The following is a 14474-nucleotide window of genomic DNA, read 5'->3' on the forward strand; positions in this document are numbered from 1 at the left end:
CTAAAAAAAAAATGATAAAAAAAATAACTAATAAATTTAAATAAAACATAATCAATAAATAAGTAACCTACCAAGATTAGCATTCCTCTATGTCCCCAGCCCCCTTCCGCAGACCAAGCCACTGCAGCCTTCCTCATCCACTAGCCCACGCACACCCAGCGAATCCGCGATCGCCAGACCCCCACCTTCTTCAGATGGACGGTCGACCACCAACAGAACCATCACCGTTGTTATTAGACTTGCGCTGAGACCTCTACAATATCCCTATAGAGATGTCTCACTTCTTCCGTACTCCCCTGATAACCAGTCAACCATTTATTATGCTCAACAATGGCACCCAGGGAGGACATATTCTTAACATACTCATCACAAAAGGCTGCACCAAGGCATGGTCCACCCAAGCTCATGGAAACAGAGGATGCCACCTACCATTACCTAAAACTATATTTCACAAAAACCATTACATTCCTGTCCGGCTCAGCCCGGAATCCGAGCACAGCCTCCGCCCGGGCGAACACAAGCGGCTCCCCCACACGACCACCCCCTTAAACTTACCCCATATTTTAACACTACAATTCCGGTGCCCCGCGTGTACTCCACCGGTCACAATCCTTCATAAAAAGAATTACACCAATAGTTCCTACTATACCATCTCCTTGGACTATAAGACAGTGATGTAAAATATTATTTTTTTTTAGACCTTATACCTTTTAAGTCCATTTGTTTCATTTCTAACATCTTTATTGCTATAACCCAACAAAATTACAGCAGTTTAGTTATATATTTTTAACCCTAACCTATTCCCTATCCCCCCCCCCCCTTACCCACCCACCGAGGAAGAGGAGGGAAAAAAAAATTAAATACATAATAATAATAGTAATAATAATAATTAAAATAATTGAAATAATAATAATAATAATAATAATAAAAACCTCAAGTGAATACTAACTTATAAAACTCTCTATTTAATTTTAGGGCCTTTGGGAGACATGCCCGTTACCTTTAACCCGGCAGTAATCTAATCTTTTCGTTCAATGACATAGACATCAACCAAGGGTTCCAGATGGCAAAGAATTTCTTTGGGTTCCCACCCTTATATGATACCGCATATTCATAATTTATGATCTTACAGAGTTTGGGGAGATATTCTTCCACCACCGGACTCTCTTTTGCCATCCATTTTCTTGCAATCATTATTCTTATCAGGAGGAATAATTTATTCAGCAATCTTTTACTTTTGTCAACTATATCCTCCCAGTTACCCAACATCCACACCTTAGGATTTCCCAATTCTACCAGTTGTAAACATACTTTAACCATCTCCATTATTTTATACCAGAACTCACGAATTGGTTTACACTCATAAAACAAATGAAAAAAACCAACATCACTCTCCCCACACTTTGAACACTTGTTATCCCCCCCTACCTTTAAATTTTGCCAACATCTTCAGTGTATAATAAAGCCTATAGTAAATAAACCACTGTGACAATCTGTGATCGTGACTATATGTTGCTTGTCTCCCCCATTTCCATATATTAGACCATTCTTCAGCACTTATTGGTGCAATATCATTATCCCACAACTTAATACCTTTATGTGAATTGCCCTTTTCTTGATACCCCCTTAAAAATTTGTATATACCCGACACCTTTAATCTAGAACTATCCCTTTCCAATAAATATTGCATACAAATTATTTTCTGTGATCTGTAAATAATTACTTTCCTTTGTGTACCTGACTGCGTGCTTTACTTGCATATACTTAAATAGTGCATTCTCCGGCAACCCAAACCTCCCTCTTAACTGATCCCATGACAAAAATTCACTGTGGTCTGAAAAAAATTGTGCTATACATCGCAATCCATACGAGTACCAAAATTTCCATTCCTTAATCTTCACCAACTCTGGCAAATGGAGATTATTAAACATGGGGGTAAACTGGGATACACCCTTAGCCATAATAACTTTTTTCACTTCTACCCAGACTCTATCTGCCAAATCTAACAGGGGGGCCTGATCTACTCTCCCTCGGCTCATCCTTCCCAATTCTAAAATCTCCCAAATATTTTGGCAACCCCACTGATTCTGATACACCTCCTCCTGCAAATACAACAGATCACTTGCTCTTGCTAAATGTTGCAGTTGGGCTGCCAAAAAGTACACCTTAAAGTTGGGAACCGCCAATCCACCTTCCTTCTGTGATTTATATAAATGAGCCAGTTTTATCCTTACTTTCCTTACTTTCCATATTAGATCCTTCAATAATGCCTCCAACAGTTTAAAACAGCGTTCTCCCACCCACATAGGACAATTAACCAGCACATATAATATTTGGGGAAACATAACCATCTTAACTAGACCAGCTTCTGTAGCTTATTTGTTGTGTGCAGAGTCTTCTGTGTAGATGGGCAGCTGGGGAAGGGGAGTGCGCAGAGTGTGAGCCCTTTTTATGAACATCTGATACCCACAAACATGCAAAACAAATAGCTTTTGGAGTCTGAAAAAACGTATCTACTCCAGCTTTTAAAGCGACCCCCCCCCTTCCCCCCCCCTTCGGATAGCTGCGTTTAATCCAAGATCTGTCCTGCAGTCCGTTCGACATTTGATGCAGTTATTGTCCTAAAAAACAACTTTTAATCTGGCAGCCCCGTGCCCTACGGGCGTGGCCTACATTGTATTTGCATTAGGCTGGCACAACCTCTCTGTCCCTCCTCCCCGCCCTCCTCATCATTAGGAATGCTCCAGGCAGATTGTCTCCTATTCCTCAACTGTGTCAGCCCGGCACATGGGCTGGATCGTTAAGCACCTGTGCAATCTTCAGACAGGAGAAAATATTCCAGTGGCATTCCTAATGATGAAGAGGGTGGGGAGGAGGGACAGAGGGGTGGTGCAAAGTTAGGGCACAGATACTCCCGTAGGGCACAGGGCTGCAAGTTTAAACATTTTTTTTTAGGACAATAATTGCATCACCTGCCGAACGGACCCCAGGACAGATCTTGGACTAAAAGCAGCTATCTGAAGGTACAAGTGGTTGGGGGGGGGGGCAGATTGTGGGTACAGAGTTGCTTTAAAGATAATCTTTCAAATCAGAAGAACGCTTTCTCACATACGTTTAGTTAGAAGCATTAGAAGTTGAAGCATCCCCCCCCTCATATATCAGTAATAAAGTACTGGCCTAATAAAAATGGTCAGAGAAAAGTCACTAATAGAAAAAAAACAACAACTACTCTATTTTTTTCTGAGCTTAAAAGAGTCTATTGTGAGTGGGGAGCCTGTGCTATTCTCCTCCTGGATGCTGTATGATGATAAACTGCTCCAAAAAAAACAGATAAATAAAGGGAACACTTATGCTACGTTTACACGATCATACGAGTAACGATGTCGGAGTAACGTTTTTTTTCATAACTATCAGCATTTAGACGGTACGATATATCGTACGAAAATTAGTTTTACAATCGTTTTGCGATCGCTTAAAGCCTATCTCACACCTTGGTTAAATCGGCGAACGACTGTTCACACGGAACGATCTGCAAATTTTTTGCGAACGATTAACAACGATTTGAGAAGTTGTTGAAAGATCAAAATGCACGATGTCTCGCTCGTCGTTTGATTGTTCACTGAGTTTACACGTACGATTATCGTTCGAATTCGATCGTTATCGCGCGAATTCGCACGATAATCGTTCCGTGTAAACGCAGCATTTACAACACAATATATCTCCAAGTAAATCAAACTTCAGTGAAATTAATCTGTCCACTTAGGAAGCAGCAAATGGAATAGACAACAGGTGGAAATTATTGGCCACTGGCAAGACACACTCAATAAAGGAGTGGTTCTGCAGGTGGGGACCACACACCACCTCTCGGTACCTGTGCTTTCTGGCTGATGTTTAGTCACTTTTCAATGTTGGTGCTGCTTTTACACTCGTGGTAGCATAAGATGGACTCTACAACCCACACAAGGGGCTCAGGTAGTGCAGCTCATCCAAGATGGCACATCAATGCAAGCTGTGGAAAGAAGGTTTGCTCTGTCTGACAGCGTAGGGTCCAGAGGCAGGGATGCTTGTTGCAGCAGCTATACATACATTAAAGGGGTAGTGCGGTGCTACACATTTATTCACTAAATAACACACATTACAAAGTTATGCAATTTTTATAGTGTGTTAGTTAAGTGAATGGCCCTCTTCACTGTGTTCTCCCAACCCCCCGGAAGTGTGATGCATTATACTCACCGAATTACTGTCGACCCTGGCCGCCATTTTGGGACAATGACGTAATCTTCAGGACCAGCCGGACCGCTCCAGCCCTCCCTCATGCCGGCTCCCCTCTGGCACGTCATTAGCTGCTCAGCCGCGACTGGCTGAGCATAACTATGATAAATCATAGTTACTGAGATAAGGCCATATCTTCCCCACTTGCACATTCTACACAGGGTGGTGACCATTTGTAACAGCTTTCAAGCTATGACCAGTGGATGCAGAATATGCCGGTCACTACAGCACATAAAATAAATACATTTTGTTCAGAACCTCCATCATAAGTTACAGCAAATTAAATGGCACCATACTGGAACCCCAGTAATATCAGTGTTGGATGCTGCCATAATTTTTATTAACCATAACAGAACAGAATAAAAAGGAAATGTGAGCACAGATGTCAACAGATTAGTGTGTTGTGCTTTTATACGCAAAATGATTAACTTACAAATTTGTATTTTTTTCTTTTGCAGGGAGACACATCCTATGTCAAGGATCGCTGGTGTGTTTTTGATGGATTCATGGTGTTTTGTCTCTGGGTATCTTTAGTTCTACAGGTAATTTAAATGATAAGGAAGCTGCATTGTGTCCAGTAGATTAGAGGGCATCCCATAGAGAAGAAAGTATCACTTCTGTGGCTCTCTGCTGGCCATCTGCAATCAGATACTTAACCTATGGTGTGGATGGGAGATACATTTTTAGTGGCTGAATACACCTTTAACCCATAGCTGCACCAGGACGTTACTGAACGTCCTCGTGCCGCTATGGGAGTTCAGAGGGGGGTCGCACGGCGACCCCCCTCTGAACTGCCGCGATCCCAGGTGCCGCATGTAGCCCGGGATCGCGGCTATTAGCGGGCACAGTCCGATCACCGTGCCCGCTAATTAAGTACTTAGAAGCAGCTGTCAAAGTTGACAGCTGCTTCTAAATACTTGCTCATATCCATCCCCGGTGGTCTAGTGGGGGGATCGACCCCCTGCGGCGCGATTGCGGGGGGGCGATCCCCGCATCCATCCCGGGCCGGGGTCTGCGCCGTAATGGCGCTGATCCCAGCTCGGCATTCTATTGCTTTTGGCTGCAGCAGCCAAAAGCAATAGAACACCGATCTCATGGATTCATGCAGTATTACTATACTGCATGGATCTCTATGAGAGATCAGAGTGCATATACTAGAAGTCCCCCAGGGGGGCTTCTAGTATATGTGTAAAGTAAAAGAAAAATGTATTTTTAATAACACAAAATCCCCTCCCCTAATAAAAGTCTGAATCACCCCCCTTTCCCCATTTTATAAATAAAAATAAATAAATAAATTAAGAAACAAACATGTTTGCTATCGCCGCATGCGTAATCGCCCGAACTATTAATTAATCACATTCCTGATCTCACACGGTAAACGGCGTCAGCGCAAAAAAAATCCCAAAGTGCAAAATTGCGCATTTTTGGTCGCATCAAATCCAGAATAATTGTAATAAAAAGCGATCAAAAAGTCATATATGCGCAATCAAGGTACCGATAGAAAGATCACATTATGGCGCAAAAAATGACACCTCACACAGACCCATAGACCAAAGGATAAAAGCGCTATAAGCCTGGGAATGGAGCGATTTTAAGGAACATATATTTTCTTTAAAAGGTTTTAATTTTTTACAAGCCATCAAATCAAATAAAAGTTATACATGTTACATATCGTTGTAATCGTAACAACTTAAGGAACATATATAACGAGTCAGTTTTACCCCAGGGTGAATGGAGTAAAAACAACCCCCCCCCAAATAAAAAAAAACATTTTTTTTTTCCATTTTCACCACACATATAATTTTTTTCTGGTTTCCCGGCAAATTTTAGGCAAAAATTACATCTGCCATAGCAAAGTACAATTAGTTGCGCAAAAAATAAGGGCTCATTTGGGTCTCTAGGTGGAAAAATGCAGGCGCTATGGCCTTATATACACGAGGAGAGAAAAACGAAAACGCAAAAATGAAAACTGGTTGTGTCCCCTAAGGGTTAAATCAGTAACAAGTTACAGAATCTTTTCCTACAAAACTATTGATAAGCTCAGCTACTTCTGCTCTCTAACATGGTGATCACAGATTTGTATACTTTGTTCTATGTGACATGTTTGCCTTGAATATGGGCCCATGGAGCTTTTTGAATAGCACTAGCATTCTGTTTTATTTTAGTATTCTATTGATGATGAAAATGAAAAAAATTCTTACACAATAGTCCAGATTTATCAATGTGTGTGAGAACAAAAAACATTTGGGTTTCCCACAGCAACCAATTACAGCTCAGGTTTTATTTCTCAGATTAAATCTGGATGTTTTGTTTATTTATGTTAATCGAAGAAATGTACAGTACTTGAGGAAAAAAGAGAGGCCTACACCTTCGTTTGTATTCATTCAGAATTGTGTACAATTCAATTTAGGATTTACCAATTTTTCACTACCTGCTATCCATTAATGCATCAACCTAAAAGGGGAGATTTATCAAACATGGTGTAAAGTGAAACTGGCTCAGTTGCCCCTAGCAACCAATCAGATTCCACCTTTCATTTTCCAAAGAGTTTGTGAGGAATGAAAGGTGGAATCTGATTGGTTGCTAGGGGCAACAGAGCCAGTTTCACTTCACACCTTGTTTGATAAATCTCCCCCAAAGTGTCATCCTCTTCACAGAAAAATGCACCAGTAATTACCTTCACAGTGAAAAGAGCATGCATTTTATATATCCCTTTGTCTTTTCACAATCAGGTATTTGAAATTGCAGAAGTTGTTGATCAGATGTCTCCATGGGGAATGTTACGAATTCCTCGTCCTTTGATAATGATTCGTGCTTTTCGCATTTATTTCCGATTTGAGCTGCCAAGAACTAGGATAACAAACATTTTAAAGTAAGTCATCTTCTTGTTTCTTTCTTATTGCTGCCATAGCAACTGTATATATTTTAAAAATTATATTTTAAAAATGCTGAATAATACTGTGTTTTTTTTTTTGTTTTTTTTTCAAAAGCATGACTTTTTTCATATATTGAGTATATATACTTTGAAATTTAAATTCTTTACAATCTCTATAATTTCCAAAGCTTTAATTTACAGTATTGAGTCTTTAAATTCTGCAGAGTTTTCAACGAGTTTTTCATGTGTCGTTTTAAGGTGTGTTTTCTGTAAATGGTTTAAAGGGGTATGTCAGAACTGATCTTATCAAACCAGGGGCGTAGCTAGGGCTTCAGCCGGGGGGGGGGGGTGAGTGAGTCTGAGTGGGCCCCCAACCAACCTTACCCCCAGAAAACTTCAGCAGGTGACAGCTTTCTGAATAAAGGGTATATTCTTCTACATTACTTATAGTGAATAAGGATAAAAAGCAGTGTAAGATGCTTCTACATTTCACATATAGAACCACAGAAAGGGCTTATCTAAGATTAGAAAAATATAGCTGCCTTCTTTCAGAAACAGCACTTTTGTTCTGTTTGGATGTGGTAGTGCCACTGAAGTGAATGAAGCCAAGTTGTAATACCACACACAACCTAAGGGGCAGGGGTAACGCTGTTTTTGGAAGAAAGCAACTGTGCTTTTTTATTATTTATTCTGGAGAACCCTTTCAACCAAATTATCTTTGCCTACAAATAATAGCGGTAGAAGTAATAAGCTTTTAGACATTAAAAGGGGTCAACTGGTTGTAATCCTCCATGTATGTGCAATCCAAGATATGTGATGAGTTGCTATCTATCTATCTATCTATCTATCTCCATAGCTGATAAGTACTGGAAGTATTTTACAAATCCTATATAAGTTTCTGAAACCAGTTGATTTAGAAAAACAATTGCCAGGGTACCCCTTTAACTGACTTTAGTGTAAGGTGTAGGTACCTGCAATTGCAACTACATGATGGTGCTGACTACAGCAGCAAGTGCCCTGGATAGCTGGTGTGTTACCTGGTGCTGGATCTCTGCTGCCTCCACTGCTCCCTACGGACCTGTGTGTGGCCTGGAGGGCTCTGTGTTCCGCCTGTGCCGGGGGCTGGAGGCGGGCTTGGCATCAGAGACCTGAGTATGGCTTCGGAACCACAAAATCTGTGCTATAGGACAGGGGCATAGAGGGGACTACATAACTCAGCATGTCATATACAGGGGGATTAGAAGGCTCACCATGTCATGTACAGGGGGACTACATAACTCAGCATGTCATATACAGGGGGACTAGAAGGATCAGAATGTCATATACAGGGGGACTAGAAGGATCAGAATGTCATATACTAGAAGGATCAGCATGTCATATAAAGGGGGATTAGAAGGATCAGCATGTCATATACAGGGGGACTAGAAGGCTCAGCATGTCATATACAGGAGGATTAGAAGGATCAGCATGTCATGTATAGGGGGACTAGAAGGCTCAGCATGTCAAATACAGGGGGACTAGAAGGATTAGCATGTCATATACTGGGGGACTAGAAGGCTCAGCATGTCATATACTGGGGACTAGAAGAATCAGCATGTCATATACAGGGGGACTGGAAGGATCAGCATGTCATGTACAGGGGTCCTGCTGGTCAGTTGGGAGGTCACTCCTCTCACACAGTCCTTACTCCCTCAATCTGTACCTGACAGTCCAGCACTCAGCAGCCTGACAGACAGACACTGATGGTCACTCACTGTGTCAGAGCTGCTGCTGGACTACTCCACATGGCAGCTATAGACGTGAGGATCCCTGGAGCTGATGTCCTCCCTCCCCAGGGCCAGCAGCAGCAGCGTGTGAGGAAGAAGCAGGGAGAAGAACCAGCCCTGGCCGGGGCCCCTCAGGAGCAGGGGGCCATCTTTTTCCAGGTGCAGTTGCCCTCTTGGGGGCCCCGGCCACTACAGACATGTGTTAAGGTTGTCTGCAAAAGCAATAGCTTTTGCAGACAGCATTAACTGTTTAAGAGCTCAGTGCGCCCCTGCCTGAGTGGGCCCAGGAGCAACTGCCCCCCCTGCCCCCCTCCTAATTTTTCTACTGTTTCAAACAAAGGAGCCACTGCATTAGAAGCACAACAGTACTCCCTTCCTCCAACTGTGAACAGAACAGATCCATTCTGAAGGAGCACTATGGTGCAGGAAAATGCCCAAGGGGCCTCTCTCTCTTCATTTTTGGATAATAATATTGGATAAAATATGAGTACCCCAAAATTTGTTTTGCAGTTTTTGCCTAAACAATAGTACCCCGCATGTAATAAACCGCTACCTAAGCACAACGGCAGGGCTGAGAAGGGAAAGTGCCATTTTGAGGGAACCACTTCTGGGCATCATGTGTATTGCTTTGCCCCTTCATGGCACTGGTGAAGTGAAAGCTTTCCTATAAGTGAACCCATTTTGGAAACGTCACCACTTAAAGAATTCCATAGGTTTTGGAGAAAAGCATTGGGTCATTAATTCTTTTTTTCTAATAATATGTGCATTTACCTCAAAATGAATACTTTTGCGATTATGCTTTTCAAAATTTGTTATGCACAGTATATATGGAGTACAGCAGTTCTCCATGTATACTGCTCCAAAGGGCTGTCGGCTGTACCAATAGAGCTCCAATCCAACATATGTCCTGCATTGATCTGTATGAGAAATTTAATGATTTAGGGTCCGTTTACACACACAGATTCTCTGACAGATATCTGACAGATTTTTTGAGCCAAAGCCAGGAATGGACTATAAACAGGGAACAGGTCATAAAGGAAAGACTGAGATTTCTCTTTTTTTCAAATCCATTTCTGGTTTTGGCTGCAAAAATCTGGCACATATCTGTCAGATAATCTGTGTGTGTAAACAGACCCTAAGTCCCTAGAGTGACAAAAAAAAAGTTTAAATAAAAATAAAGTTTTGAAAAACAAATAAAAAAAAATCCAAACAATAAGAATTCAAACCTCCACCCTCCCATTAATAAATATCACATCATGCAGAATTTTCCTGTCTATCAACTTATCACATTACAAATTAAAAATCCTGTAAAATATCAAAACAATGAAAAACACCCTTTGTTTATGTATCCTCATATTCTGACAAAACTTTTTTTTTTTTTTTTTTTCGGTTTATGTAGTTGTGTGAAAGCTTGTTTTTTGCAGTATGAGCTAAAGGTTTTATTGGTACTATTATGGGGTACACGTGACTTTTTAATCAGATTTTATAACCTTTTGGAGAGGCGAGATGAAAAAATGATGTAATTCTGTCATTGTTTTCTATTGTTTATGGTGTTTATTATGTGGTATAAATGACATATAATGTTCTGCAGGTCATCATGGTTACAGTGATGACCAATTTATTTGCTTTTGTTTTAGTAATTTTATACAATACAATCAATTAAAAAGACAAGCATTTTTTTTAAATTGCCATATTCATAAGGCCATAACATTTCGATTTTTTTTGAAGTCGCGTGAGGGCTTTTTTTTTTTTTTTTGCAGGACAAACGACCTTCTCTGCTATCCTTTACACTGGTCCCGGGTTGGTTTCAGTCCTCCTTTCAACCACTCATGTCCAGTAGGGCCAGTGTTTCTCCACCTGTCTCTGCCAATCCAGTTTCACTTGTGCCTATTTAAACTCTGCCTGTTCTTCCTTGCCTGAGTGTTGTTGTATCATCACGTTCCTAGCGAAGGTGTGTTCCTGTGACTCCACAAATATTCTGTGTATCTTGACCCATGCCTGTTCCTTGGTTTACACTTCCTGTCTGACCCCTGTCTATCCTGTTTGCCTCTCCTGTTGCTGACTTGGATTGGCTGCTCTCCCCCGAAAGCTGCTGCCCCAATCCTTTGCCTTACTTGAGTCTTATTGCCGTCTCATCCTTTGTACTGCTCTGATTCGCTGGCTGACAACCCAACCTCCTGACTACTGTATATTTACTCTGCCTTTCCTCCTGTGCCTTGCACCAGCACTGTCTTGTCCTTTGGGACCACCTTTCAACTCACACCGGGATCACACTTGTTGAACAACCTGGTTTATTCCAGCTGCAGAAGTCCAGTATCCACATCCTGTAGTGGGATAAAGGGTAAACACCTGGAGGGCAGTTAGGCTCTGCTCCCTGGTGTGGCCCAAAGCCAAGTATGTTGCATAACACAGCGGGGCTGTGTCCACTGCTTGTTACATGGTACATGTGTCCCTTTTTTTCCACTTTTTTGGAGACAGAGTGAGCAAAATCAGCATTTTTTTATGACATTCACTGTTCTGGATTAGTAACATTACTTTTATAGTACATGTCATTACAGAATCATCTATACTAATTATGTGTGGGGGGTTTTCTCTTGGCAAAAATAAAGGGTTTTATTGAGTGATTGATTTTTATTTTACTGTTTTTCTTTTTTTTCTTTGTCCCCTTAGTGTTAGATTTATACAATAGACCATATGGCTGTTAGGAATACTAGGGTCCCAGGATGTAATGACCAAACTTAAAAAGGCTACCAAAATTCAACATCACTCCAGTGTTTACTGGAGCCTGCTGCAAGGCCTAGTTTCTAGCAATGATCCTAAACTATAGATTATATTTCATAATTTAATTTTAAATTCATTTTGGATTTCTTATTCAGTGTATAAATTACCTATTAGAGACCTTATTGACACAAAAATAAACATGTCACCTGTCAGATTGCTTATTACAATTTCTCCAAATAACCAGAGGTTCTGAGATTTAATTTCCTGATTTGCATTTAGTTAATTAAAATGTAATTTTGATTAACAGTGCCTTTAGATATGTCTCAGTTGATTGCCACATGTTTTCTACCAGTTTAATGATAATACAATTGAAGGTCTGTATTTGCCACCACAGACCACCACCTTTTATTAAGAATTCATCACAAATATATTGTATATTAATTACCGAATTAACACCTTCCCCCTCTATACTTTCTGGGCATTAATGGCCAAGGCATTTTTTTTTGTTTCATTTGTCAATGGTCACCTCCTAAGTGGTGTTACTCTTTATTTTTGCATTGAGATAGCCATTGGGATTTATTTTTGCAGGAAAAATTATACTTTTTATTTATACTTTCTTAAAATACATATGACATTTTGATTGGTGTTTTTTTTACCATTTTTTTTCCTTGTTAACAAATTGACCATTGTTTTGGTCATTACGGATGTGGTGATACCTAATATTTGTATTTTTTATGTTTTATATAGATGAAAGGAAGTAAAAGGGAAATTGAATTAAATTTTTTTTTTTTCTTAACTAACAAGCATAACACTAACAGGCACTATACTCTGGCAGCCCTAGGATTATTCCAAAATCTTCCAGGCTGCCATGGAGGTACATCAGAGCAGAGATCATATCATCTGAAAGCTTATAGGTAAGTATCTCTTGCAGCACTCTTTACATGTTGTGTCCTGGATCCAGTCACAGCATGTAAAGGGTTGTCATACAAGGAACTGAGGTTTCTCTGTTCCTGATAGGTACAGCGTGGGCCAGCTGTCATACTGACAGTTGACCTCCCATGATCCCTGTGCAGGGAAGCCGCGTGCCTAATTCTAGGTGGTTGCCTACAATAAGGACCCTTAATGACCATTTTGAAAAGGTGTATCAGCAGTCATTAATTAAGTTTTGATGCTTTGAAAAAAACAATTATTAAGGGTAACTTCACACATACCGGATCCGCAGTGGATTTCACGCTGTGAGTTTGCAGCAAAATCCGCTGCGGATCCTGGTAGTGTGGAGGTCTATGAGGTTACATATCCGCAGCGGAATTTTCATTCCAATGCAGATATGTAACCCGGCCCCTCCCCCCCCCCCCCCCTCCCAGGCCTGGAGCATACATTAACTGCTCGGCGCCGCAGCTGTGCACTGATTGGCTGATGGGGACCAATGGGAGCCTCACACAGCCGCGGCACTGAGCAGGTAATGTATGCTTCGGGCCGGGGCTGTGGGCAGCAGGGGCTTAAAGGGGCCAGGTTACATGATATGCGCAGTGGAATGAAAATTCCGCTGCGGATATGAACCCCATAGACGTTCACACTACCAGGAGCCACAGCGGATTTCGGATCGACTGCGGAATCGGTATGTGTGAAGCTACCCTAAAAACTATTCAGCAAATCAACTATATGTATGCAAGGCATAGAATTCCATTGTATTTACTGGTTCCATAGCTATGGATTTATTTAGTGGCCTCATACATTTCTTATTGTTTTTACAGCTCCAGTGTCTGTAATATAAAAATATTTCTTCATAGTTCCTTCATGTGGAAATATTCTATCAATCCAAATTGTATTAATTTACATCCGTGCTCCTCTGGACAGTGGGCAGTCACACAATGATTGACAGTTTTGTTAGTATACACCCTCAGACAAGAAAAACATCGAGTGAGACCACCCAGTTTAGTCAGTGCTATTTTTGGTTTTATATCAACAAGCACCTCCCATATGCATATCCACATGAACCTCAATGCTTGTATTCCTTCCCTCTGCTAACTGACCCCCACCTGACATTTCCATCTCTGTCTGTGGTGCAACAATAACCTGTACACAGCAAGCTCACTGCCTTGGGGTTATGTTTGACTTTGATAAATCTTTCACGACCCATATTTGATCGCTTTCATTTTGTTGTCACCTGCAACTAAAAAAACATGCCTAAACTCTGTCCCTCCCTATATCTCGAATTGGTTAAAACTCTTATTGTCGCTTTGATTCATTCCCGTCTAGACTATTGCATTTCCTTACTAATCGGCCTACTTCTCTCTAAACTCTCCTCTCTCCAGTCCAGTTCTTAATGCAGCGGCCAGCCTCATCCCCCTGTCCAGCAGATATACCGATGCCTCCCCTCTGTACCAGTCACTACATTGGCTCCCTCTTAAGTAAAGAATACAATATAAACTCCTCCTGCTCACCCACAAAATTCTCCACAATGCTGAACCTCCCTATATCTCTTCTCTGTCTACTGCCTGACCCGTGCTTTACGCTGTGCTAATGACCTACGCCTTACATCCTCCTTAATCCACACCTTTTGCTCCAGTCTTAAGGACTTTACCGGAGCTGCACCAGTTCTATGGAATGCATTGAATAAGAATGTCAGACTCACCCTTAATACCCAAAGCTTCAAACATGCCCTCAAAACTCATCTTTTCAAGAGGGCTTATCAGGTTCCTTAATCTGATTCCTACCCCCCCTCCCATACACACACCATTCACTTAGGCACTTAGACTTGCTGGCATTGGTTGGTGACTGGATTGCCCACCCTTACCTGCACTGCCTTATTTATAATTAAGCACTTTTGCTTCTCTGCC

The 14474-nt window shown here is 41.2% G+C and overlaps 1 protein-coding gene across 1 annotated transcript in view; it reads left to right on the forward strand.

Moving 5' to 3' along the window:
- The window catches only part of NALCN (sodium leak channel, non-selective), a 420693-nt gene that overhangs the window by 94003 nt on the left and 312216 nt on the right, over positions 1 to 14474 (forward strand). The window contains exons 5-6 of the mRNA XM_069970713.1: positions 4731 to 4814; positions 7005 to 7144. Of these exons, the coding sequence (XP_069826814.1) occupies positions 4731 to 4814; positions 7005 to 7144 (224 nt within the window). The remainder of the gene's footprint in view (positions 1 to 4730; positions 4815 to 7004; positions 7145 to 14474) is intronic.

Source organism: Dendropsophus ebraccatus, chromosome 5 (genome assembly GCF_027789765.1).
Source record: "Dendropsophus ebraccatus isolate aDenEbr1 chromosome 5, aDenEbr1.pat, whole genome shotgun sequence".
Classification (NCBI taxonomy): Eukaryota; Metazoa; Chordata; class Amphibia; order Anura; family Hylidae; genus Dendropsophus; species Dendropsophus ebraccatus.